Source organism: Falco naumanni, chromosome 7 (genome assembly GCF_017639655.2).
Source record: "Falco naumanni isolate bFalNau1 chromosome 7, bFalNau1.pat, whole genome shotgun sequence".
NCBI classification, from domain to species: domain Eukaryota; kingdom Metazoa; phylum Chordata; class Aves; order Falconiformes; family Falconidae; genus Falco; species Falco naumanni.
Window position 1 is genome coordinate 36,070,516 of NC_054060.1, and position 27,683 is coordinate 36,098,198.

At 48.8% G+C, this 27,683-nt stretch overlaps 1 protein-coding gene across 5 annotated transcripts; it reads right to left on the minus strand.

Moving 5' to 3' along the window:
- Positions 1-507: 507 nt before the first annotated feature.
- On the minus strand, positions 508-26,938 carry EXOC3L4 (exocyst complex component 3 like 4). Of its 5 annotated transcripts, XM_040600910.1 has the most exons (13): positions 26,727-26,904; positions 26,441-26,656; positions 24,522-24,909; positions 19,345-19,996; positions 16,220-16,337; positions 15,051-15,176; positions 13,692-13,792; positions 11,683-11,778; positions 9,384-9,498; positions 7,210-7,332; positions 6,388-6,540; positions 5,295-5,416; positions 508-3,255 (listed from the first exon to the last, which is right to left on the minus strand). In XM_040600910.1, exons 3-13 carry the CDS (start codon positions 24,850-24,852, stop codon positions 3,093-3,095), a joined length of 2,100 nt encoding a protein of 699 aa, XP_040456844.1. In that variant the 5' UTR covers positions 24,853-24,909; positions 26,441-26,656; positions 26,727-26,904; the 3' UTR covers positions 508-3,092. The 5 variants fall into 5 exon arrangements, with proteins under 5 accessions (XP_040456844.1, XP_040456846.1, XP_040456845.1 ...); XM_040600912.1 differs by having other exon boundaries at positions 6,445-6,540; positions 26,441-26,919; XM_040600911.1 differs by lacking the exon at positions 26,441-26,656 and having other exon boundaries at positions 26,701-26,906.
- Positions 26,939-27,683: the final 745 nt, after the last annotated feature.

Consider the following 27,683-nt stretch of genomic DNA (forward strand, 5'->3'; position numbering starts at 1 on the left):
ACAATTTCACCCAGCAAAACTGCTGGAATGATGGCAGCCGAAGGCCGCTCTCCGATGGCAAACCCCAGCCCACAGGCTACCCTGGCTGCAGGCACTGTTCCCTTGGACAGGGAATGCTGGAAACACTGCTTTTTGCCCCAAACCAGAAACAAACAGTATTGTGAAACAGCAGAGACCTCTGAAACAAACAAAAAAATCTGTCACCCACCCACACAGTGCTGTGAGCTGTGCCAGATCAACATCCCCCCCGAAATGCAGTGTTCACCCCTGAGAAGCTAAATCTGGAGGGTTTGGCTCTTGCATTTAGTTGGATGCTTTTGAGAAAACTTTATTCACTGGAGGATGTATCCGCACTTGGCAGCTTGGGCCCTCTGGGGTAAAAGTAAGCTCCTGGTGGGGGGGATGTAACCGGGTGCTGGAGTAGGAATAGGGCTGACTGTGTAAACCACAGGGAAACAACAAACAGGGTAATAAGTGAGCTTCTTGGCACTTCACAAGAACAACATATTCCACAACAAAAGCCCTGGGAGGCCTTTATTTTCTTTTATCGGAATGTGAGATATGGTCCTAATGAACATCTGGTGTTTCACAGGAGATGGCTGGATGGGAGCAGCTTGTTTTGGAGAGCACAGCCTTTCCTCTCTCCTTGCTCAGGTTTCTCCAGGATCTGCTCTGCAGCCCAGACCAAGCATCCTCTTGCCTAGGGAGACCCCTACTCCTCACCTGCCCTGGAGCAACCTCTCCACTTGCAAGGCCATCGGGGCAGGACCGGGATCGAGCCATAGCCTTGCCCTAACGGGTTTAACTTTAAACTGGTTTGCTCAAGAGCAAACAGCAGCTGCTGGAGGAAGCAGGCTGTGCTCCTGCTGCTGGCTCACAGGATGCCAGGCGGCAGGATCTGAGTGTCCCAGGGGAGGCTGTAACAAAAGACATGTCGTGCCTAGCTTTCCTCCATGACTTCAGGGTAGCAACTTGCTTTTATTAGAAAATGGAAGTTGAGCGCCTCATCTAATCCCAGGGCCAGGCGGCTGGAGCCTGGGTAAGTGTAGCTGTTTTGTAGAGACACTGCCAATAAAATAGTAAGATTGAAACCCCAGTATACATTTAATGCACTTGGGAAAATCTCTCTGCCACAGATGCCTTGCATGAGGTGCTTAGATCAGAGCTGTATACAGGGCAGAGGGAAATTTCTGACGCACAAGAACTCCTGCTGAGGCGTTAGTGCCTCAGATCCTGCACTCCTCCCAAAATCCAGTATTACATGTCTCAGATTGAGGATGCAAAAGTTGCTATCCCCCTTTTTACCTACCCACTTAATGTTTTTGACATAAATGTAAATCTCTCAGCGCTGATGCCCTTCTGCTGGGATGGGGGTTGTAGCTCACACACCCATGGCGGGTGAAATCCAGGGCTCCCTGCTTGCACCATGTCCCCAGGACAGGGAAGGGGAGCTCCAAAGTGTTCCTAAGCTCTGCACACCTAATGGGAGATGCAGATGATACTCTACTTCTCCTTCTCCATAGCAAATACAGAGTCAGCAAGCTGAGGATCTGCAGGAATTGTCATGAGCTGTACTGAATAATGATGCAGGGCAGAAAATTCCTCCCAGGATTTCCTGCCTCAGCCTCTCGATTTATACCTGATATTTCAAAGCCATCTTTATAAAAACATCTCATCTTGACTCTGGAGGTAGAAAATCTTAAAACAAATTTCATATGATGACTGTGAATGAAAGGTGCATTCTGTATTTCTTATTCATCAGAACAGCTCCCTTGGCCTGATGTCAGTGCCTGCTGCTCACCCGAGCTGAAATTTATACCGGTGCAAACCTGAGCAAAAGAAACAAAAGAGGCTCACTACTGATGCTTTAAGGTCTACAGCAGAAAAATTAGTGTTCAAGGCTACATTCATGTCCACATTCATCACATTAATTGATAGATGGTAAACATGTCTCTATACAGACTCATGGATTAATTCCCATGGAAGGCAACCTAAAGGATAAATTGGATTAAATAAAATCAGATTTGTCCAGCTGTAGGCTGCTGGATGTCTCTTTTAGTCCTCCCTGCAGATGCTGGATGTAATGCTTTGTATCCCTCACAGCGTTAAACTGGTGATGTCCCATGCCCATCAATGGGGTGATGCTGGCTTACACCAGATGAGGATCTGATCTGTAGCACTATGCCTGTCCACCTCACATTAGCTTTCATGTAATTCTGCAGTCAGATTATACCAGATTTGTTAAAATACATTTGAACATACAAGGATTAGGGGCACGGTGACCCTTTTCCGCAGCGCAAGGAGGACTCAGAGCCTCCCTCCACATGGCTTGTCCCATCCAGGTATGTCTGCCTGCACAGAGAGGCTGTGATGGCATGAACTGGTCTTCGGTCCAACAGGAGTTCTGCAAGGCAGCTCACGAGTGAGGAAGACCTGCTGAAACACCAGAAGGGCCATGGGGTCCATCCAGGAGCGTACAGTGGTCTCTGCATTGCACGTCCCAGTTGAGGGGTTTGGTTACCCTCCAAGGTTTTTCTCCTCAGGCAGGTAGTAGTTTGTGGCATCAAGTCACAACATCATCGACCTTGTAGCATGCCAGCTTGGCCAACTGGTTCATGAGGGAGGAAATAAGACTTGGACGTGACCACATCCCTGCCCAAGCTCTGCCCCTCGGTTGCTCAGGGACACTAATTATGAAGGAGGTTCTGCTGCTGCTGTATAATTATGCAATGCTCAGTCCAGGCTTAATATAGCTCTGAGTGAACTTCTTTTGGTTTTCTTCTCTTCTCTGAGAGGAGACTCAATCTTGGACCAAGCAACAGCCTCTTAATAAAATCTGCACTGAACACAGGGTGGACACCGTGCCTGGGCTGGAGCTGCTGCCCAGGAGCTCTTGCAGGAGGTCAGTGTCTTGCTGTGTCTGTTGCCTTTGGTTTCCAAACTTGGGGTAGCAAGTTCAAAAAAATGCTCCTTTTCCCCGGCAGTCAAAAATTTGCATTTGCAGGGGAGTGAGGCAGAGTAGTAGATTTTGGATCATGCCATAGAGGCAACGTAGGAGGAGGAAGGATGCTGACTGCTGTTTTGGTCCTCTTTTAGAAGCAGCTGATGATCAGCGGGGCATCAATTTCAGCAAAGAGCGTGCTGCACTCCCCACCATCTGGGCTCTCCAGTGCATGGTAGCCTTGCCGAAGAATTGCTGCTCTCCTGGTGTGCCCCAGCCCCCGGAGCGCGAGGACTGCCAGGACATGCTCCTTTCTGCAGAAACCAAACAAGACCTCGCTCAATCCTGGCTGTGCAAAACCAGCCCAGAAGTAAGCAACCAACAACCATACCAGAGACAGAGCAAGGCCATAGCAAAACACTGGGGAATGTCCCCTCACCACGCTGGAGGAGCCCCTAGGACAGGGGTCTGCAGCCTTGGGAGGTACAGAGGCAGCAGCCCCAGCTCCTACCACCCTGCGCTGCTGGGACACCCTCCTGCTGCTGGTGCTTTGGGGAATTTTCTCTTCCATCTCCACACACATGATGTCTTTTGCAAGTTTTCCTGAGAGGCTGCAGACCTTTTATTTAATGATTATTTTGAGTTGAGTAATGGAAGTGCTAATATTTAGGAAGCTGACAGGCACTAATTAGATTAGAGCGAGGAAAGTCAACTTGGAAACATGCCTCGTTCCAGTAATCTCAGTATATACAAATTCAGCAACGTCTCTGAGAGCTCAGGGGAAAAATCTGTTATTTTTTCTCCTGTTCAGAGACCTGAACAGGAAGCAATGCAAGTCCAGCAGGTTCTTCCTTGTTTCCCAGACTTAATTGTTAAAAATAATATTACTCAATAATAGAAAGCCAGGAAATAGATCAACCAAGAGGATGAGCCTTAAAACTTGGCTGAGGTCTAAGGCTAATGAAGAAAAAGTACCAAAATCACAGACTTGTAAATGGCTTTTCCCCCTGGAAAATTGTTTTCAAATAGCTAAGGCTGACTAGCCTTCATTTACCTCCCCCATCCTTCCCAGAACAGGCACTGCCTCTTCCGTCAGCTTAATCTGGTCACTGGGATTAAGGCTATTTTTTTGTAGGATAGGTGTGTTCACCTAGGAAATCATCCAGGAACAATTATTCTTTTCCAAGTCCCTGTCTTGATTTTCCCCACACAGCTAAGCCCGAAGCATGTCTGACCCAATCAAGTTAAATATACTTCTGAAAAATTTTGAGCCTCAGTTTTGGGGAGAGGAAAATGCATCTAATGTAATCCTTTTTTTCTGAGTATTGGAAGGTCCACTCCAGTGTTCTGAGCAATTTGTTAAATTTATGGTCTATTTTGATTGTATAAATGTTATCCAGCAGGAACCGTGTAACCCAGTGCAAAAATCTTTGGTCTTTTTCTGAAACAACTCTGATGAAATGGAATTTTTTGCAAACTGTACTACTGATATTCCTTCTCAATGGTTGGTAGAAGCTGTAGAAGATGAGGTAACTTCTGATACGCAGCTGCTTAGTCATTTTGTTTGCTTTTCCAGTAGCCTTAATTTTTGCAGATGCTGCTTTGGAACAGCAAATGGAAAGTACAAAAGAAAGAATTTGAAACTTGTTCCAAAATTTAGTGGTTGTGTTGAGGCCCTTTCAGAAGCTGCAGCTGAACTGTGTTAATGTCTGCTGCACTTTGAGGTCTGAGCCTGGGAACAGGAGGCAAACTATTTGCCCCAGAGCTGAAGCCTGCAAATCAGCAAACTGGGAGAATACTGGTGACATACTGAAAAACAGCCTGGAGCTTTAGAGTGAAATGAGGTTCATTTGGAACAATAAAATGGTATCCAGTGGTAGGCTGCATGAGAATGACTCAGGGTTGTATCAGGGGAACTGCAGACTTGACATGAAGAGGCATTTCTTTATCGAGAGGATGGTCAAACACCGAGCCTGGCAGTGTTTGAGGCATTTGGGCAATGCCCTTAACATGCCCTTTTAGTCAGCCCTGAATTGGTCAGGCAGTTGGAGTAGATGATCATTGTATGCCTTTTTTAACTGAAATTGTTCTGTTCTGTTCTATTCTACTCCAAAATGAAAAGGCTTTTGTGGTAACTTGCGTGCATTATAAGATCCAGCAAACAGGAAAAAAGAGAAAGGATACAGCTGTACAGAAAGAAGAATAAGGTGACCTTCCTCCTGTTGCTGGCACCTTGACCTCTGATGTGTGGCTACTAGCAGAGAAGAGAAGCTGAAGAGCGTGGCCAAGGTATGGGGTGAGCTGGCACTCTGGGATGGATCCCAGCAGTTCCGGTGTCTGCCATTTCTTGTACCTGATATCTGGATAATCCTGACACAGCTCCTTGACGTACTCCTTGATCTTGTCTTTTTTCTTTTCCCCGATGATATCGGCAATGTGATGTATGGCAGGAAGGAGCCAGTCCGAGTCAGAGCCCTGCAAACAGAGAGGCGTACGGGGATGTCAGGGCAGAGCACAGCACCTGCACAATGCCCTTTTACCTGCATGCAGAGCATGGCAGTGTGTTGCTTTTCCTGGTGTAAGACAGTCCTGCTGCAGTCCAGTGCAGCATGGCCTTGGGCAGGCAGCGTGCTGCCAGCGGGGCAGCACTGGGGGCAATGGCAAGGCACCCCTGGGAGCAACGCTGGGGCCTGATTCTGCCATACCCAATGCTCACAAGCATTGGAGAAGCACCTGGAGAGCCAGACCCTGAGCAAGGTGTTGTGGCTGTGGTCCAGAACAGCAGTAGATGCCAGAGACTTCACCTCCCGCTGCCTAAAAGTTTTGTGTGCCTTATCTGTGAGAAGGATCTGCCTCAGTGAGATTTAGTGCCCCAGACGCCTGACTTTTTTCTGCAAAATACAATGAATTCAACTTTGGCTTCCCTGAAAATCCCAGGCTGAAGTTGCCTTGTCACAAAACACACAAACAGCCACAATTTTCTCCCCATCACCCTCCTGTATGCAGACTGTGTGCCTGGGTGGACCTCGGTGGACTCCTCTCCATGAGCTGTACCCAAGGCAGGGATCTTTTGGAGACAAGGTGCATCCCATGGCCCAGGGGAACAGGCTCAGGAAGAAGCTGCCACAGGATGAGTGTGATCCTACAGCACATGAACCACCCTACACACAGTGCCCATGCACCTGGGAGTGTGTTAGGACACCAGGCTGCAATCGGAGAGCAGCCAGCTGAGCATGCGCAAGCCACTACTACAGAGTAGCTGCTGGGCTGAAAGTCCACACCATGAACCTGCAGTAACCACCTCACTTGCTCCCTTAAGCACTTTTACATTTCTTGAGGCTTGCCCTCCTCAAGAGCCTGCTACCTTGGTCTCCGGAAAGCCAAGTGGGGACATTGCACCTCCAGGGATGGGGCAACCAGGGGATGCCAGAAGAGAACTCACATACCTGATCAATGAGCATATTATTAAGGATTCTGGCTTCCTGGTTCATCTTTTCACTCACTTGCTGCCGTGTCTCCCTGTTCATTTTCCGTCTGGGTTTGATGACTTGCATGATGTATTCCTTCACCACATACTTATGAACATCACGGAGAAGCTCCTGGTTAAAAAACCCCAACAACCTCATGATTTTCCTGTGGTTTCCATGCAAGCCCACCACAGTGGGAGAGGGCAGGGGAAGCCCTTGGGTCTTTAGCAGCTGCTGAGGGCATAGAGGAGATATGCGAATGCAGCACATGCTGCCCATGCCAGTCCTGTCAAAGGGAGCCAGCAGCTTGCAGCCGCTTGCTCTGGCACACAGCAAAGGCACTGCCCAGGGGAATGCCATGGAAGTACTCTGCACCCTGAAATAGTCCATGATTTGGTGTTGGCTCCTCAGTAGCAAAGGGGTTTATTTAAGATTGTTTTAAAAGTAGGTTTTGATGGTGCTTGCAGGTTTTAAATATAGAGCTGTTATCATCTACCCATGTATTTCACAACTGCATAGATATGAAAGGAGCACATAAGCCTGTGACTCGTAGAATTATAACTTTCAGATTTTTGTTTTTCTTAAAAGAAATCAGTTCCCATCTTTAAACTACAGAGAGGAAAGATGCTGCTTATTCTCATGCGGAAGCACGGTAATAGCTGAACTCCCTCACATCAGCAGTCCCCACGGTTATAAATAGTCCCCACCGCTGGAGAGGAGTCTGCAAGTCTGACCACAGCCTACAAATGGCAGTGGGATCCCCTCAGCATCACTACACCTGGGGTGGGACCAGCCACCTACCTGCCCCGTGGGCTCCCTCATGTGCTGCAGATGCTCGGAGAACTGTGAGACTGCCGATGCCAGCGAGTCCGGCCTTTCTGCCGCAAAAATCCAGTCCTTGGTCAGGATTTTCTTAAGGAGTGGCTGAAAAAAGACCAACTCACTAATGGCCTGGTAATACTCAGACTAGCTGATGCGCTAGCTGAAGGCACCCAGCTATATGTCTGCTCAGGGGCCTTGAAACAAAAAGCACAGAGTACCAACAGCACACCCAGTCTGTGTGAAGATGTGTCAGGAATTAGACACCAGGAGCATGGACCAGGCTGGGTTTCTCTCAGCACCCCAGGGAATTCAGAGCCACATCTCCCTCTCTGGGCAGGCACCCCAGTGCAGGCAGGAGAAGCGCCACTCCCCGAGCAGTAGATGCTTTGGCATTAAAGGTTTACTTGGGACACCTCTTTTCCTTGCTCTGTGCCACCTTCTAATCCACCAGCTGTATTTCTTTAGGTAAATAAATTTGTATCTCTACTGTATGGATGATGAAACAGATGTGAATGTTAATCAGAGAAAATCCAGGCATAGCTAGAACAGGCTGTGGGGTGGAACCACATATGCTAGTGTTACGTGGGTTTGCACCAGCTATGAACATGACATGACAGCGAATCTGTTGGAAATTAGCCCAATAATCCATCACCCCTCCAGCCTTCTCCACAAGGAAATCAAGCTCCTCTTGCTCAAGCACTTCCAGGGGACTGTCTGTACCCTCTGCAGACCCGTGTGTCTGCACAAAGTCTTAGTCTCGCTGGGATTTTTCTTCTGCTCATTGCTCTGATGTGGTGGTGGGGGAATAGCAGCTGGGTGCATCCCCACTTTCATGTCTTATGGTCAGTGATGATGTGGGAGCAATGGTACCATTTCCCAACTACCCTGGGTATAAGATGCTCTGCTCAAGTGTCCCCAGAGGGCTATTTCCCTTGCCGGGTCCCTAAAGCTAACATGCTTCCACACAGAAACACAGCAGTATCTGCTAAAGGCTTCTGGTGGCACCTGGAAGGGACTTCCCTAAGGCCAAAGTCAAAATATCCCCTCTCTGGCACATCCCCTTTGTACTTTTCTCCTCTTAGCTCTCAGCTCTGTCTTTAGACTCCTGTCAAGCTCCTTCCCAATTATTTCCTTGACTTGCTCCCTCCTGCTGTGCTCCCAGCCTGCTGGAGGGCTGTTTAGAAATGCTTTGCCTTGGCCGCTTTCATTTCTCACGGCATTTCAGCTCTCTTGCTCAATGCCTTGGCTTGACTCCTTCCTTGCCTGCCCCTTAGGCTCTGAGACAGGCTCTGCAGCCACTGGAAAGTCCCCTTGTCCAGGCAGGCTTCGCTTAGACTGGAGCAGTTGCACGACTGTCTTGGTTTCTGAAAGTTATGCTTGGTGATTTAGAAAGTGAATTAAAATGGATGAAAAGGAGTCAGACCAAAGGCTTAATTCCCTGTCTCTTGTGTTGTATCAGCTAGAGCTAGTGGACCCCCAGCTGGCTAAGAACAGAACGTCCTGTCTACAGCACCTGGAAAGCACAAGCTGACTTGCAGCTTGTTGGCTTTTAGGCCTCTTAACACAAGTTAAACTCATATCAGAGCTTTATCAGCTGATACCAGAGCTTTAGCATCCTCACACTGCAAGAATCAGTCTTCCTTCACCATGGAAACAGCCTGGAAAAATCACCTCTACCAGAATGAATTCTGTCCTGTCTGAAGAGGTTGATAACAGACTGTGATAGCAGATCTATGAATAAGTAAGAGCAAATCAAAGTCCTGAAAAATCCAAATGTTTTGATAGAAGGAAAAATGTCCCATTGGTGATGTCCAGCTGACTTCCCCAGTGCTTCACTATGGGCAAGGTTTCCCCCCGCTATTTTGCCTGTGATGCTGGAAGCATTTTCTTTTGGTTGCTGTTGTACTGAAGAGCTTGAGAAATGTATCATACCTCATAGTGGAAAACTCCCAGGATACCTGAAGTGTCACTTTGGATTAAGGAGGATTTTTATGAATGCTAGACACGATGCGTTTTGGAGGGACCATCATGTCATGCGCTGCAACATGAGGTCTGGTTGGCGAGACCAGGGAAGGGCAATGGCCCTCAGCTGCTGCAGTGGTCCAGCACATACCCCTTATATTTAGGAAATCATGTGGCCAAGATCCTCTTACCTGTACTTTTGTTCTTAATTTATTAAAAAAAATATTAGTGAAGTTCCTTGTCAGAGCTTCCAAAATCTTCTGCAGTTCCTCAGTGTTGACTTTAAACATTGTTTCTAACCCTGACCTAGAGAGAGAGACCACCAATGGGTTAATATTAAAATGTATTATATTGCCCTAAGCATTTTATTCAGATTGGCATCTTGGCCATAACTTTAAAATAAATTTGTGTATCTAGTACTTCCTCTTGGAAACACTTAATGGGTCAATAATTTTTTTTTTTTTTGCACAATCCCACACACTGAAAATTAATCACAAGTGAGTAACCGTGCTTAAAAAACACCTATTTCCTCATCAGGTGGGACGGTTCAACCATGCGGAGCAGTTGCGTAGGCTTGTAACTTTTTCACTTGAGCAACACTTCTAAATATTCTCCAGGTACCTGAGAGAGCACTGAGGGGCTCATGGGGCAAGAGAGAGGTAAATAATAAAACCAGAGACAAGAAAGGTGCCAAGCTGGCATCCCCCAGAGCCCAGCTGACCCACTCCTCATATCGTCTATCAGCAGCAGCTGGGACAGTGAACAATAGAGTTGGAAACCTGTGGAATTTCCTAGGGACAGCGCACACTTCTGCAAGGGTTCACACTAATGAGGAAGAGAAGACAGTTCTGAGAGGTTAATGAAATCCCCAGCGCTGTGCGTGGGCCCTGGGGGCTTTGCCAGCTCCTGGCTTGCTTCTCTTTCCATCCATGCCCCACTGTAACATACTCTGGGGAGACCCGAGGCAGCACCACCAAAGTGCTAGTGGTCCCTGAGCTGCACGGAGTGCCCCAACCACTGCTGTGGCCACTGTGCGTGGCAGGCTCCTGCCACTGCTTGGTAGCCAGTTTATATGTCTGAGGCTGCCCAGGCAGGAGTACAAAACACCTAAGAGCATCCCCCTCACCCCAGGCTGGGGGCTCAGGTCCATAACTCCTGCTGAACCCCTGAAATCTGGGTCCAGCATCCACAAAATCATGTCACCTACCTCTGCCCAGCAACTGGCCACCCCCGGCTGACAAATGTTTAACTCAGCTCAGGAAACAAACCCACTGGAGCTGATCCACCACCCAAACGCCTGCCAGCTGGCTGCCTGGGGCTGGCTATCCCCTCAGCACCTCTCCAGTCCGCAGCAGGGAAGGGGAGAGTGATATTCCGATATTCCAGCCGGAGGCAGAGGAAGGCAGCTCCTCGGCGCAGTTAGCATTGCTGGAGAGACCGTGCCATCTAGAGACTTCCCACCAGAAGTGCTCGCTGCAGCTGGAGCCGGCAGCTCCTGTGAGACACTGCAACACGACATTCTCTGCATCCCCTCAATAGTATTTGGCACGCAGCATGTCCCCGCCACCAGCGCCAGGCAGCGATGTGGCAGCATGGGCTGGAGATAACCCGAGCTTTTTGGTGGGCAGACCGCAGGTATTAACGCCGGGTCATTTGGCTGAGTTGGCCTCTGGAGCACCACATCTGCATGGCAGGGACAACCCCAGATGCTGAAGAGCCCCTGGGCCTCGGTGGGCCGTGTCCTTTCACAGCTGCAGACCATGACCCTGGAGCAGGTGCTACACAAACAGCTCCGGTTCCCCCAGCACCAGCGGTGGCTGTGTGGGCAGCTGCGCGCTGGGAAGTGCAAGGTCATCATGTGCCACAGCACCTGGCTGATGGAACAGACCCTGGGACACACACTGAGTGGCACCGTCCTACTTAAGGGGAGAGTGCCCCTCTCCTGGAAGCACTGACCGCCAGAGATGGCAGGCATACCTGTTCATCAGAGGCCTTTTCCATGCATTTATATATACAGAGGCTTTAAATACCTAATTCATACTATGTGCAAAGCCCTGGAAGTTCCTGCTGCCAGCAGCGATAGCAGCGGTTTATTTGCAGGTTGAGTGCTTTCACAGAGAGCTTCCTCCAGCCCAGTGCCAAAATGCCAAAAGCAGCCTTCAGACTGTGTTTCTGGGTCTATACTGCTAACCTCCAGCACCAAAAAAAAAAAAAAAAAGAGGAAAACCCTCAACTCTCTGAGTTTAAAAAAGATGAGCTGAAAATTAGTTTAAAGCTTTTACCCCAGCACTGGATCCATCCCTGCTTCTCTCTTAACCCTTGTGACTTCTGTCTGCATCTCTTGGGGAACATCCCCCTGTGAGGTGAGGAAGGGCCGGAGGCTGAGCACCCAGCAGGGCACTGCAAGGAGACCTTGGTCTTCCCTTTCCAGACACTGCCCCCCTCCTGGACCCCAGCAACGGCAGCTTGGCTCAGGAGGAGCAGACTTACGCCAGGTCGTGGAAGCTGTTGATGTAGGCAGCGAAACACGGTGCAAAGATGGGGCTGTCCTGGGCAGTGCTCCATGCCATGAACTCCTCCCCAAACCTGCAGGAGAAGGCACACAGGTAATGCTGACAGTGGGGGGATGGAGGATGCTCATCTTCTGTGCACACAGTGATGCCAGGAGATGCTGGTGGCTGGCCCAACCTGTCCCCTTTGTATGAGGACATGTTTTTTTTTCAGCTGCTGTAACATGCATGTGCATTGGAGGGGAATAGATGGCAGGTAATTATGGGTTTAGGGTGCACTCGCCTGAGCAGCTATGCAGCATTTTTGGGGAGATGCCAGGGATCTTGACAGACCAAATCTCTGGCTTGTTATCATGTTGAGGGATTGATTGATTGCAGCCCTGGTACTCAGGCTCATCAGTCTGGTCCTTCATTTTTCCAGCTTTTGGGGCAATATGATGTGTGCCTTCTTAAGCACACAAGGAAAAGATTTACCTCAGGGCTGATTTTACAGCTGAAAGGGAACAGGAATGGGACAGCACACCTACATTTCCCCCACCCTGTAACGGCAGCATGGTGTGTTAGGTAGCTGTTTCATTTATAGCACAGCTTTTACAGCTGTTTTACAGCCAGGTCCACACTGCTGGTAGGAGGCTGTGTGCTCAGGCAGGCTTTGCCTGGTGGTCCCATTCTGAGGGTGAAGGAACCTGCCTGGGTTGGCCTCAGTTGCTTGCACCTCTGGTTTCTGTAAGAAAAAGCTTAAGTTTCAGTGACCTTTACATTTGGGAGCCCTTGCCACCCCAGCTTGCATTTTACACCAATTTTGTTTAAAAAGAAATAAAAAAAGAAAAGAAAAGAACAAAGAAAAAAAAAGAGGAAAAAAAGAAAAAGGGGAAAAAAGAAAAAAACCCTGAAAGAATGGAATATGCATACTGCATTTCTCCTCAAAAACCCAGGAAGACTTCAAAGTCAAATAGCTGGTTTGACCCATCCTGCTCTCTCAGGGTTTGGGAGACAAGTGTAGATCACTGGCCTATTAGGGGTGAGGGTTTAGAAGTGAAAGCATTGCCTTTTGTGCACTTCGGACACCTGCCATGCCCCAGGTTCACAATCTGAGAAAGCAGTGCTGGGGCTCCCCACCCTCGCTCCTGCAAAAGTCTATTAGCAAACTCCCCACTCAGTGCCCGCTGGAGGTGGAAAACTTCAAAGGTTAACAAGAAATTATTTTTAGTCTCGCTTGGAGTTGATTCATGCAAACAGCCTTTCTGCTCCGCAGATCACTGCTCTGGCAAGTGGCTGCAGACCCCCAGAAACACAGCCCTGCTGGAGGGGTGGGACAGCGTGTCGCTGTGCTGGGACCCTCCGTGACCCAAAAACCTTCCCTGGAGCATCCCCAAAGCACGTTGCAGGGGTTAAGATCTGAGGCCATAACCTGGGAACTACCAAGCAGAAAAACATTATTTCAGCAAAGGTGCAGGCTCCTGTGTCCTTTGGACACTAAGTAAATTAAAAAAAAAACTCCGGAGGCTGCCCAGCTTTATGTTTTGCCTGGGTGTAATAGAGAGGGTCCCATCATCCATTTCTATGCCCATAGCCATGGGATGTAGCAGTAAACCCTCTCGGCAGGACTCAACCCAGGACACCTAGATGATGTTTTGGGCAAGCAGGCTCAGCGTCTAGGGGTCCATAAGTGCTGTTTGCCCATGGCTGCAGCTGCAAGCAACCAGTATCTGATGCCACAGTGGTCCCGTGGTTCCAGCCAGCAGCTCCTTCCTGCAGCTCTAACCTCAGATTTTGGGACTTGCAAGAGTCCCAGATGGGTCTGTTTATAATTCCCTTCAAGCTGTTTTGCAGCTTGCTCATTGTTTGGCTCATGATCTCTAATTCTCCCAGGAGCAGGCCCGTGCCTGCTCGGTGCCAGTGTCTGGCCCAGCATATGGACCTTTTCCCTGCTTTTTTACCAATGTGGGACTCATTTGGAAGGAATGTGCTGCCCAGAGAGGCAATGACCTTGGTATGAATTCCTGCAGCTCTGCCAGGCACAGCTCAAGCATTTTCATTTCCAGGCTTCTGCTGATTACTCCAGATATCTTCATGTGCTCCCCGATGATCTAGAAAAGGGCATGAAAAGAACTCCAGTGAATGGAACAAGCATGAGTGAAACATCCTTCGCAAGAATCTTACGCAGCTTTGGTTAATAGCAGCAATTCCCTTAGCAAAGGGGGACACAGCTGACTTGTTGCCAGATGGTTTTCATTATTCTCTGGCAGTTTTAAAAATAATTATGCAGAATGGGCCAAAAGGCACAAACTGATTCGTGGCATAATCATTCATCCCTAATGGCCCCGTGCCCCTCTGCTGTCTGAGCGTGAGTTAGATGCGGTGTTGACTGGATCCGCACCCCGCCCAGCTGCCCTGGTGCCATCCTCCTCTTCTGGGGGGATTTGCAGGAGGGATCAATCCCCAACCCAGTGCCCAAGGGGAGTTGAGCTGTCCCCAAATCCCCATGCTGAGGGTGGCTATAAGCACCATCCCTGGGGACCCACACACTGGGGACCCTGTTCAGGAGTGATACCAGGGCTGCATGGAGGGCTGGGCATCACTCCTAAATCTTGCTCGCATGGGGGATCCTCCCAAATTCCCATTCCCACAACTCTGGCTGCTTCTCTGGAGTGAGGCAGGCTGTGGTCCCACTCTGGCGCTTCCCGAGGCATCCTACCCATCTGCTAATCCAATTCAGACCTGCCTTCCCAGCGATCACAGAATGTGTAACATTCCTCTATGGAAAAAGAGTCACGGCAGCAGGCAAAACTCTTTGATTTTCTTTCTTTCTCTCTCCCTCTCTTTTTTTGGGTATCATTTAATTGAAATGACTCAACCCTTTGAATGAGGAGAATGAATCAAAACCCCTCCTGGATTTATTACCCTGTAGTCCCTGAAGCTAGTAGGAGCTTTTGGGTTTTGTACTGTTTAAATTGGAGTGGCTGTCACTGCCTATGGCCTTTCAGCAGCTGCCACAGCCCCGGGACAAAGTCGCTCTTTCAGCCAAGAGGTTTTTCTGACAAACCTTTTCTTTCCACCTTTTTTTCCCCTTTCTCTTTCTTCTTTCTAATGAAAGAGATTTAAGGACTTTAAATTCAGTTGCCTATTATGTTGCTGACACAATTGACAGCGGGTTTAATTTGCAGCTAGAAGGCAAGCAGGAGAGCAAAAAGTTGTAATAAATGGCATTTTCTGTTTTAATGTATTCTGCCAGTGCATGACTAACATAAATTAACACAGGAGGCGGTACCTCCACCCCAGAAGGTAACGATCCAGTTTCCCTGGAGCCACGGAGCCCCCCACACGTTACCACAGATAATTAAATACCGTTTGAATATCAAAGGAGAGCGAGGAGTGGTAGAGGTTTTCCTTCACTTCTGGATGAACTTCCTTCTCCCACTTCTCCGTGACCTCCAGCCTCAGGATGTTTCCAAAATAGCTTTTGATTTTCCCCTAAATGTTGAATGTAGGAAGGAAACATGCAGCTCAGGTAAAGCAGCTCACTGTGTTCTGCTCCATCGGCATCTGTGCAAGGCTCACACGTGGGGCACGGAAAGGTACACAGAGGCAAAGGTCTTGCTCCAGACCCCGTCAGTCTACACAGGATCTTGGGAAAAATTAGGAGCTGGGCTGTGAGGGGGGAAAGGTACTCCCAAATCAAGGCAGAATCATTCTCCTGGCAGGGAAATATTGTGTCAGCTGTTTGACTGCTTGATTGCAAAGTCCTCTAGCATGTATAATGCACAAGGTCAGGATTAAAGATCAAACCGGTCCTTTCTGGTGGTACGGCCCCATGAGTAAGTGGCAGCACTATTCAGTCCTGGCCGATAAATCAGTCTTGTTGCTGGTGAAACAAAACACTCCCTCACCAGCATGATGGAGCAATACCAATATTACTCAGCTGGGTACCTTGAGCTCACCTTGTGCAGTGCCCTGTTTCAGAAACGGTTTGCAAGAAAATGTCTGAGCCCAGCAAAGAACTAGGAAAGCGCGTAGTCTTACACAGGGTCCCAGCCAAGGACAGCAGAAAGACAACGGCAGAAGGGGCTTCTTAGGCGAAACCGAACCATGGGGATGTTCTCTGGCAGGGACATGCCCGAAGTTGCCTGCCTATAGCAAACCTCAGAAGTGCTGGAGGAGATTGCCAGCTCTGAAGGCGGCAGCTAAAATACATTTACACCTAGCATTGCACTGCATCCAGTCTGATGAAGCCCAGCTATGACCTTTTAGTAAGGTTCTGCCATACTGTACAGGTCTGGTACAGTCCCTTGGGCTCTGTGATCATCTAGATGCAGGCCCATGGCCCGTTTCAGCCCCTGAATCGGTGTTCAGGACTTTTTTACTTTTGATGAAAGGCCATTCTGTGTGGTGCTGGCAGGATTTGGCACCTGGTGGGGCTAGAAACCATGATGCAGCCATCCAAGACGTCTGCGCGGGAGGCTGGGGCTCCCATGTCTTCCCTGGGGGGCACATGGGGACAAGGTCAAAATGCTCACCTTTGCAGAAGCGATGTAGTCAGTTTTCAGTTTATCCCAATCAGCTGGTGCTAACAGCAGGGACAGGTTTTCTGTCTTAACTTCTGGTTTGAGATCAGGGTGACCCAGAAAGAGTTCACTGGAAAAATTTAAACGAACAAATTATATTGCCTCAGAGGGTGAGTAAACTGATGGAATATTCATGTGGCATGAGCTACATAATTATTAAGCCGTGAGAAATACACTTAAAGCTTAAATTGCAATGCTTGTTTTCAAGCTTTAACAAGAAAATCTTTCCTCACTATTCAAAATCCTAATTATTCAAAATCAAAATGATCTAAGGTTCCAGCCCACCTTAGAAATCATGAGACTTCTGAGTTGTTTGGACATGAAAAGTGCTATGAGAATTTACTTTTTAAAATAAACAACCTGAATCTGATTCATTTGACTACAAGCTTGTGCAATGCCTTTCAGGGTAATTCCTGTAGCAGCGTGCTGCTTTGGAGCTAGCTGATCTCCTTGGCTCCTCTCTGGTGTCACATCACGGCTTATGTCAGCACGTTATTTTCCTTTGTGCATTAACCCTAGCAAGGGGAGGTGGCAGGCAGGGCAGCCCCTGGAAGACATTCCCGTGCCTGGGCCATGGCAGCATCACGGTTCCTCTGCAGATGGAAGCAGTGGGTGGACGTGCAGCCACAGATACCGACTCCAAAGTGTGCTCAGCTGACACATGACTTTACCACTCACTTTCCTCTGGATTGCTGTGTAACCAGGCCAGCTGATAGGGAAGCAGGGAAAGGAATGGAGTGCTTGTGTTTCTGCCTCTGGGGTGAGGAACCTGTTACTGGCCTGTACAATTGAATATGCTACCCTTGCAATCTGCCACGGACTGCAGAGGTATTGTGTCTTTCAGGGTGATGAAGATGGAGAGGAGGAAGACAAAGAAAACATTCATGCCCTTGATGAATGTAGGATATAAGTTACAAGCAGTCACTTGGTTAGCAGGGAATACAGCTGCAACGTCCTACACACAGCGTGCTCATTTGCCCAACAACGGAAAAGGGTTCCCACTGCCAAACCAGTGCTAAGCCTATGGTTAGGTTTGAATCCAAGTGAGGATAGTGCTGTACAGGGCCAGGCTGGTGCCGAGTGACTGCTCAGCAGAAGAAAAGCTCAGCCTGCCGATAGTGTCCCGGAGTCAATGTTCCTGCAGCCATGGTTCAGATTTCCTGGAGAGGTACATCTGCACATGTGGAGCATTGCACAGCCCAGCTGCTGCAGGAGTCTGCTGCTCATTAAAAAAGACACCACATTTAATTACAAACTCTCCACCATGACTGAAAGGACTGGCTCAAATATATACTCAGGGAGCTTGTTCCCCTATCTTTCTTTTTTTCGATTTGTTTGAATTGTAGCATAATGAGTTTGGGTCAGAAAATTTCTTCTTTTTTGGGATGGGTCCCAAGAGAGGCCGAAGCTCTTTCAGAATGGGAAAATCAAATGGCAACAACTCAACCCAGCAAGGCGATTGCAAGCAGTGCCCAATAACAGCTGCAAGCTCAATAAGCTCTTTGACAACAAGTTAGAGAAATTTGATGGGGGCTTTTCTTCGGTGCAGAACCTGGCTGCTGAAGCTCATTTCTTCCCCCCTCTCCTGCAATTCTGTATTGTATACAATGTACTGCAAATGCAGTACACAGTGCCCAGGGGCTGGGGACAGGCAGGGATTGCCCTCCAGATGAGGCTGGCAGGGACACCTGAGGAAGAAGGGCAATGGGTGGGAGTGTCATTCCCATACCATTCTTGCCATAACACTGGACAGCCACTGCCATGATGCTGAGGGGTTTACACGCACATGGTCATGGTCACCACACTGCAAATGGGGTTTTAGGAGCAACTGGACAAGGTCACAGAAGAAATCTGTTGAGGGCTGTGCAAAACAAAGACCATCTGTGGTGCAAATGATCCTGACCCAAAAGCCACCCCAGGCTAGGAATGCTCTGGGGAAGCGTTGCTGCTGCACGGTTTGCTCCACCACTGCCCCCTCCCTGCCCATTTCTACCCACCATCTGCCCAGTGTCGATACTCCTGCCTTCACTCCTCCTTTTGTTTGTTTGAAGGGTGCCGGTTGGTTTGTGTTCCTCCCATCCTTGGACATCTGGTTCAGGCCATTCCTAGAGACCAGCTACTAGGGCAGGCACAATTTCGCTTTGATATGGCTGGTTTTATGTGCTTATTACTAGACCCATCTCCTGTAGATGTTGCCTCTCTTCTCCTTCCCACCTCACTGTGTATTTCTGTTGGCTTTTAGTGTGGGAGCCATTTGGGGCTGGGGTGACAGGTTGTGGTCTAGGCCAGAGAACAGCTGAGGACACTGATGCTCATTGCCTGGACCTTCCACAGGTGCCTGTCTTGGATTTCTCCTTCAGATGTAAAAGGAGGCAATGTCCAGCAGCACAGGTTTTACTGCTGTTGCAAACAATTCCTGTCTTTACTCCTACACACTCAGGATGCCCTGGGGATGGTATTGATATGACTGAACAGCTCCTAGAATATTTTAGTCACCCCTGAATTGCAGGGAGCTTTAAGACGTCCTAAAACCCACGGACCTCTCATTCAACTAGCAGACTTGTCCACAGCAGATCCTTTGTGTTAATGTGGCTAATTCCACGTGGTCATGTCTTGGCATGTCCTTGAGATGACTGACCCCTGAGCATGGGGAGGAAAGTGACCTGTTACCACATGCATCACATTTTTAATTGAACAGGGAGAGGGCAGGGCTTCCCTCCAGGTCCCTCCCCATGCCTGGAAAAGTCACTGATCAGCTGCTGGACCTTGCGAAATATTTGCAGAAAGGGAGAAGGTTTATCAGAGCTGCAAGGAGAGCTTGCTGGCAAGTGAGAACCGCAAGTGGGAGAGGGAGGGCAAAACTGGGTAATTTTGATCTGTGAAAAGCAGCAAGTGCTTTATCCACAAACCTTTGTCCCCACCGATTAATAAATCAGCCTTTGTGCTCTACTGTAGAAGTGACTGTGTCTCTCTCACTCACTCAGAAAACTGAAGATGACTCAGTGCTTTTGAAGCACCCCATGGCCCTGCCGCTCTGCGGAGGAGGCTGAGGCCGTGTGGCAAGGGCAGCAGCTTACCTGCGGTAGACGTTGGCCACCCAGTCGAGCAAGGTATAGAGCTCGTTGAATTCCAGCGGTCTCCGGGAGAGATCTTGCAAGTGTGAGGCAATGGCCTTGTGAAAAGCCTCCACATACACGTCACACACCTGGTACTCCTCTGGATAACACTTTTTTACTGATAACTTGATTTTCAGTAAGTCTTCACTCAGGCATTTCTGGAGGAAGCCTAAGTGGAGATCAAGCCAAGAACTCTCCTCTTCCTTTGACGCCATGGGTACTCGCAGGACTCTTTTTCTAGCGCTCTCGTTGATAGCTTCCTTCCACTCCTCCCTCCACTTTCGGGGTGTGCCGAGCAAGTCTGACCCAGGACCAGCAGCGTTGCCTGTATTAGGATGAGCTGCTTCTTCACGGGCAATTAAAGTCACCAGCGAGGTCAACGTGGCATTCTCTACAGTGGGATGCTCCAGTGTTCCCACCACAATGGACTGGATCATGTTCGTGATGGAGTTATAAAGCAAATCCACATCCTTGGATTTCCGTACAAGCTCCTGGGGGTTATCTTTGTATTTCTCAGCATCCCGTTCAGTGATGGTCTCATCTTCCAAGTACTTGATATTTGCAAATGCTTCCAAAAGTTGCCCTTTCTGAATAAGTTCATTGATTTCCATTACTGCAGAAAGAAGCGGGGAAGAGGTTGGGACAAAGCAGGCATTAGGTGATTGGCAGGTTGGTAACAGGACAAGATGCCCCACAGGGAGGCTTGCAGGACCGCTGAGTAGTCATGTCCCAGCAGTGCCTCTGAGACTGACCCCCCTGATCCCTCCAGCTCCTGTTCAACACAGGAGAGGATAGCAGTGGAAATGCAAGCACTGCAAAGTGAGCCACATCTCTAAACTTCTGGTTTCAGAGGTAAGAAATATCAAAAAACCTGATCATAGCCCAGCAGGAAAACCTCAAGCAATGGCTAACGAGGCTGCACAGAGGGACACTGGGGTCTCAGGCTGCATAAAACCGCCACTGGCTCTGCCCCTCTCAGTATGGAGCTGAAGTGGGACCGGCAGTGGGGACAGTTTGGGATGTACCCTACTGGCAGGATTTCCCTTAGCACGGATGCCCTTGCTTCCCAGCACACCAGCGTTCCCAGCATAGCTCTGCTGCCGAACTGGCCATGGTGGTGCAGCTCACTGGCATCTCTGGCCAGAGGGCATTTCAGCATGTTGCCCAACAAGGCAGGGAGAGCATCCAGAGGTCTGGCTGGAGGCAGCACAGCAGGACAGACCCCTTCAGGCCTTTTGAGCTCTCAGGTCAAACATCTGACTAGATCATAGAATCACAGAATCATAGAATCATTTAGGTTGGAAAAGATCTTTAAGATCATCAAGACTGAAGATCATCAAGACTGACTGTAAACCTAACACTGGCCCAATCCACCACTAAACCATGTCCCTAAAACGTGCATTAAGTATTTGATTCCTGTCTGCAAAAGGAATTTCAATTAAAATAAACAGATTAATAAAATTAAAATTTGGCTGAACAAAATTTGTGAGCTAGCCTCTCTCTTCTGCCCATAACTTTTCCATATGCATTTAGGTACCGTGGGCTAACAAAAGCCTAGTTCTGTTCTACTGAAATATTAGTCAAGCTAAAATAAAGGGTCATGGATCTTTCCAATAATTTTCAGAGCAAGAAAAAGATTTTGCCAAAATATAGTTTGCTTACTGGGCAGGAGAAAAGGAAAGAAGTATAAAATATCACCAAGACCAGGCAACTTATTCCTGAGAGGAAGGTTCTACAACCCTGTGTTAAATAGTAGACTTTTTATTTCTAAAATACTTTGGTAACTTCAGCTATCTCCAGTGCTGCCTACCCAGGCAGGCAGGCAGAGCCGTGACATCTTGTCATTTTCAGCTTTTACAACAGCCTAGAGCAGACAAGTCTACCCTCAACCGTTATACTTTCATTTCTGCTCAGCTCACACAAGTGCTTGTAAAACAAGCACAGCACACCCCCATAAACTGTCCCGAAGACAGTTTGGAAGCACACCACCATTTGCTTAAAGACTCATTAGCCTAATGAATCAATTTAGAAATTCTATAGATATTTAATTCAAGGTATCAAATAATATAAAAACCTTTTTGTAGAAACTACTTTGGAAAATACCAACATATACAAGCCATCATAATCCTGTGGTCATGTCTGCCCCCAGCCTACCCACCAGCATGTCCTCCAGAGATACCAAGGCCCTGGGGCGGTGGGGTACTGGCTTGAGGATGCTCCTGATACATTTTTGGGAACATTCTCAGTTCAAATGTAACCTTGGGCAAACCCTGGGCTTCCCTTCTGTCTTGATTTTGTGCATTATCAAGTTTTCCTAAGACACATGCCAACTAATGTCACAGCTAAACTGGCTTCTGCATTTCTGAGGACTAAGCAAAATAATGCTAATGCAAACTGCAGACGCTGTTGCTGGTGATTTGTGTTATGAGAACTCCTTGAGACATAGGGACCAAGGTAGCAAGCCAGAGACTGGCCCATCCATGGCTGGCCACCCTTTGCAGCCTGTGCCTGCAAGAGCAAATGGCCTCTAAAAGATGCTTCTTACCTATTCCAGGCATTTGGGAGATATTCTGTAAATGCTTGTGGTCCCCAGCCTCCCCTCAACCAAAAAGTGGGACTTCTGGAGGACCAGAAGCCACAGCTTCTCAGCTCTGCAGTTACTGCAATAACACTTTGGCTGGGGAGCAAGGAGATAGTGCTCTGGGATGGTGCTCTTGGGGTCCCAGCAATAAGAAATGGAGAAACATCAAAGTATGCCAGGTGTATGAAGTTCAGCTGTGGGGTGGTTCAGGGTTGGGTGACCTGGCTGTTCACCACCCGTATATAAAGCTACAGTCAGGTGCCAGGCACTGCCTCTCACCAGTGACATTTGTTCTCCAAGCAGTGAGCACTGCTGTCCCTGGACAGTTTGAGGAGCTGTGTGCATTGGAGGGGTATCCAGATCCGTGGGTGCTTTCTCCTGGTGCTCAGGTCTCACATGGGTTTTCCCCACCTCCTTTGCTTTTGACTACCACTACCAGTACTGGCTGGTGTTGGCTGAGGCTGGGTGAAAGTCACCAAATACTGTTACCTCCAACGTGGCTGAGGTCTACTGAGTTCCCATTTCTTTTTCAAAGCCTTGCTGGTGGAAGAGCCACTGCCTATTTGCCATGTGTAGGAGGAGATCCAAGAGCACTGTTAGCTTTTAAGAGGCCCTGGGAAGCTCTTACCATCTCTAGCATCCTAACAGATGCTCTAAACAGGAGATCCCACTGGGATACTGGGCATAAGGCAAATATTAAAGGGGAGAAGGGAAAGGGTATTATTTAGGTATATGTGGCCACAGCTGCTGGGACATACATATACAAAACAATACCAAAAAATTAGAGAGCACTCAAAGCAGGTATGAAGGATTGGCTCATAGCCCATGATTGATGCCCTTGGGCTTGTCTGCACACAGATTTTATATTTGATGGTATTTTATACCATATGCACCAAATCATCTGTGCAGCATGACAGTACCTGTATGAAATATGCTAAATAATCCAGCTATTGATGCAGCATAAAATGCATAGAGTTCCGAGTGCCTATATGGAGCTACATTTGCCTCTGCACTCAGAGGGGAGGGAGATTGTGCCAGTTAACTTAGCCTTTTCTAGATAAATTAATATAAAACCCGTGTTTGCACAAATGCTTGCAGTGAGAGACTAAAGGAATACATTCTGTTCTGTTTATCAAAATAAGAAAACACCATTTAATCACCATCTAGGATAATTATTCAGGGAGGTGATATTGGGTGCTAAATGGATCTTTAATTTAGCAATACAAGATCAGCCAGCTGGTAGTTGAAGGAAGACAATTGAAAGGCAATTAACCATTATGCAGCTTAATGGTGCACATGGTAGAGTCTCCGTCGCTTACCATATTTATCTCAGGATGGGATGTGTTTCTGACAGAGCTGCTCTGATCTAGGCCAATCATGAGTTATTGGGCACAGGATGAGCCTTATTCATGCAATTCCTTAGCTTGTTTATTGCAGGAGGTGAAAAGGGTTTATGGTAACATTTCCTGTTGCTCCTCATCTATAACCTTTTGAGAACAGACTAGCAAAGTTTATGGGATGGGCTCAGATCCAGTTTACCAGCCTCACAACACACAAGTGCAAAGCAGTAAATAACTTCATGTCACAGCGGAGTGCATTATAGTGGTGAGGCAATGTCAGCCCTTCTATGTGATCCCCATGACACCCTATGCAGTAAATCAAGAATTTCTTTTAGAAATTTAGACTGAAAAAAGCTCAAGCCACATTGACCCATCTCAGTCGATCTCCTGGTGGATGCATTGTAGTACCTCTGCCCTGAGAAAGCAGAAAAGAATGGTGCTCAAACCAAGATCTAAGTCATTGCAGTCTGCCCACACTTGGGGAAAGGTGAGAGTTATGCCTAAGGTAGTGATTACAATTTGCCTAAGTCCTATCTATATAATGCTGACAAAACACACAAGAGAAACATGTCTCAAGAAAACAAACTGAACAAATACTTGCATCACCACTGCGGTGAGAAGAATAGGTGGGAAGTCAGTGCGAGAGTGAAATGTATCTGTGGAAGTCTCTTTGCAGTACAGTCCAAGATTAGGAACCAAGGTGGATGTGCCAAACCAGCTCACATCCAAACCACCTTTTTTTGCCCCCCCATCAAGGCCTTGCAGCACCTACAGAGTACTGTGGGGACCATAGGTCTGAGAGCTGAAGAGCAGAAATTGTCCAGAAGCACAACACAGGCAATGGTGTAGGAATAGCCCACACGGCACTTCTAGATGTTGTCAGATCAGCAGTTCCCAAACCTTGATTTGGCGATTGATATGTATGATGAGCGTTACATCTGCTGCTGGTATGTGAGCTGACAGGTTGGTGAGTTGCTGATACAGTTAAACTAACACAGTGGAGGCCACAGAGCAGCCTGTTCAGTGACAGGTGACCTGCCCAGGCTGGCCAGGTAACACCCCAATCAGTCTCTGCAAGGGGTGACAGTTATCTCTGCCCCCTAACAGGATGCCTAGTTTTTAGCACCTCTGTTGGGCCCAAGAATTGCAAAGTGTAAGTTACCTGAAGGTCACATACATGCTGCAAAGCAAATTACACTGGTGGTTTTGCTTCTTACCTGAAAGAGGTTTTCCTTGGATGGACTCTGCTTCTATCTTCTCACCAATATCCTCCACACCATTACAGACTGTGTTTTTTTTCTCATCGTAGCTCTTAGACAATCGCAAAGAAAGTCGTTTTCCTTTCCAAGTGCCAGTACCTTCCTTTCCTTTCTCTTTGTTCAAACTTTGTTTTGATTTCCGGATGCTTAACATTGTTTTAATACCTCTTTCAAAGAACCCACTGTCCCTGCTGTGAAAAGCTGGGCTGCTCAGCTCTGTCTTTTCCTCCCCTGCACCGTTCATCGGAGAGGCTGGTTCTGAGGTCATGCTCCTTGAGTGTAAGTCCATATTTCTATTCACCTTGTCTTTCAACAAGGGCTTTTCCAAACAGGTTGATGGTAACTGCAGAAATGCACAAACCAGCAGAATTAGGTAAAACGCTCATAACAGGGTAGTACTGTGCCTCTGAAGTCAGCCCCAGACTGAAAATCCAGCCCATCCCTTTCCTGCGCCTGATACAAGGACCGAGGAAGTTGTTGTAGCCTGTAGGGACTGAAAAACTCTCTACCCACAGACACCAGGCGCTGCCCGGTTTCTAGCTCTGGAAAGCTCTACTTCACTCCATAAATCAGGCAAGTGGCAGCTATTTCTCCAGCACAGAGGAATCACTAAACATCAGAGGTGCTGAAATCTGTGTAAATGTACCATTTTGGTTGGTAACAAGGTACTTTCCATTCTAGGTGGATTTCCAGCCACATAAGGATAACCCTTCCTGAGGTGTTGCCACATTCTGATGTGGATACAGCAGGGCTGGGTTGTGGTGCTGCTTCTGCTCTGCTCAAGCCCTGCCCTGCTGCTGCTGGAAGGTGGCCCAGGGTAAGTGGTCCCTGGTGGGTGGCTGAGCTCTGCTCTAGCCCCTTCAAACCCACAGCAATCTCTGCGCTCTGGATCGTCATGGTTACAGTGCAGGAGGCTCTGCGATGCAGTAAGGGTTCACATCGCTCATCCTGCCTCGGAGCACTGCATCCTGGCACGCTGGGATTGAGCATCTCAAGGGCCAAGCAAGCCCCTGTGTGAGCTGCAGGGATGCTGCAGGGGATTTCAGATTTCAACAGAAGGGCTCCTGTCAGTGCTGCTGGGCTGTAGTCACACCCCCTGCACTTGCCCAACTCCTGCCCTGCTGCAGACAGACTGGCTCCCCCATGCCCACCCTGATGACTGGCCCAAGTGCTTGGGAAGGGGGAAGAGAGAGGTTTTGCCTTCCCTCCCTTGCAAAGGGCTCCCACAGATCACCAGCTAACACAGCCTGCTCACAGGGACTTGCAGAGCTCTGAGGATGGGAAACGCCACTTTCCCCCCCAGCAGGCTCAAGGCAGCTCAGTGATCAATTTAAATCAACTATTGCTTGAGGTCACCCAGGAACTGCCTGTCTCGGGTCTCTCCAGCTCACAGGAGCCAGAGATTGAAACACTATTGCAGCGAACAGATATCTTGGGACTCTGGAAATAGACCTCATCCTTGCCTGATTGGAGTTTGGCCGGAGTTTTGCTCCCTTGGGAATGGCTGTTTCACAGGCTATAAACTGCAGGGACAGCATCTTCCCGTAGGTTTGCTGAGCTGCTCGCGCAGTGGGGCTCAGACCCTGCGTCACAGCCTCGCAGGGGAATATTTAATCATTCACTGCCTTGCGCAGGAGCTCACCCCACCACAGCCCTTAAAGAGGGTGGGAGGGAGAGGAGGGCACTCCATTTTCCAGGGATTTCAGTAGGGAGGGGGCTGAGTCCCTAGCTCAAACCCCGCGTGGGGGCTCTGTGGCCAGAGCACAGCGGCAACCCTCGAAGGGGCGAGCTGTGAGGTGGAGGGAGCCAAGGAAGGATGGCCCCAAGACCCGAGCCCATGGGCAGGGAAAAAAAAGGGATATGCACCCAGTACTGACCAAACCAATCCTTTCTGCGGAGAGCTGGGATAACACAGGTGTGATCCACAGAAACTAGAGCAGCTCCATGCCGCAGGAAATCCCAGGGAGATGCAGTGGCAGGTGGGCAGCTCTGCAGGGCAGGGGTCCGGGGGAACTCTCCCGCCTCAGCTGACTGGAGCACTGTCCGAGGGGCTTCCTCTGGGAATGGCGTCATCCTCCATCCTCCCTTGCCCTCTGGAAAATGGCTGTTAGAAGCAGAAAAAAAGGCTTGTCCCCACCTGCCCGAGACGTCCAGCACCTTCACCTGTTTGCTTCCCAGCAGAGACTCCTGCAGTGTTTCACTTTCACTATGTCCACCAGTTAAAAGGAAGGGAGAGGCGGGGGAGAAATGCTGAATGCACTCAAGGTGTCCAAGGTTAATTATTTACTCTACAGACAGAGGTGGGCGAGACCCCTCCGCCAGTCCAGAGCAGCTGGGGGAAGAAGAATTTCAGCACTCGGTCCTGCCCCAGAAGAGACAAAACCCCGTGGTGTTGGGGTGGGGGGGTCAGAAACAGCCCCAGATCTGCCACCTGGGAACAGCTGCTCTTCACCCCCATCTGCCCTGTTTCCAGAGGTCACGGGTAGCCAGGTCCCAGTAATGATTGCCAGGCATGGGTGATAGACAGGGAGCACTGTGCCCTGCGGTTATATGTTTATGTATTCACCTCCCTGCCCCTTGCTTTGCCCCAGCGGCACATGTTTCTATGGGGATGCTGGCCCTGGGTCCCTCCATCCCCAGGGCATTTGAGCACCTTGAAGGGAACTCAAAGCAGAGGAGCAAATAGGGTCTAGAAGGTTTAAGGGACATTAAACGCAGTCACTTGGCTTTGTCACTAAGTGGTGTAAGTGATCGACCCCTGGGGAGCCTGCAGTGCCCGGACAGAGGGATTCTGTCTGAATATGAGGAAGAACTTCTTTACTTTGAAGGTGACAGGGCACAGGAACAGGCTGCCCAGAGAGGCTGGGGGGACAGGGGTGGGTGGGTGTCTCCTTCTCTGGAGATGTTGAAAACCCATCTGCATGTTATTCTTTTCAACCTGCGCTAGGAGAACCTGCTTTAGCAGGGGGTCGGACTAGATGATTGCCAGAGGTCCCTTCCAACCCTGACCATTTGTTGTGGATTGAGCCTGGTCAGATGCCAGGTGCCCACCAAAGCTGCTCTGACACTCCTGTCCTCAACCAGACAGGGGAGAGAAAATATGATGAAAGGCTCAGGGGT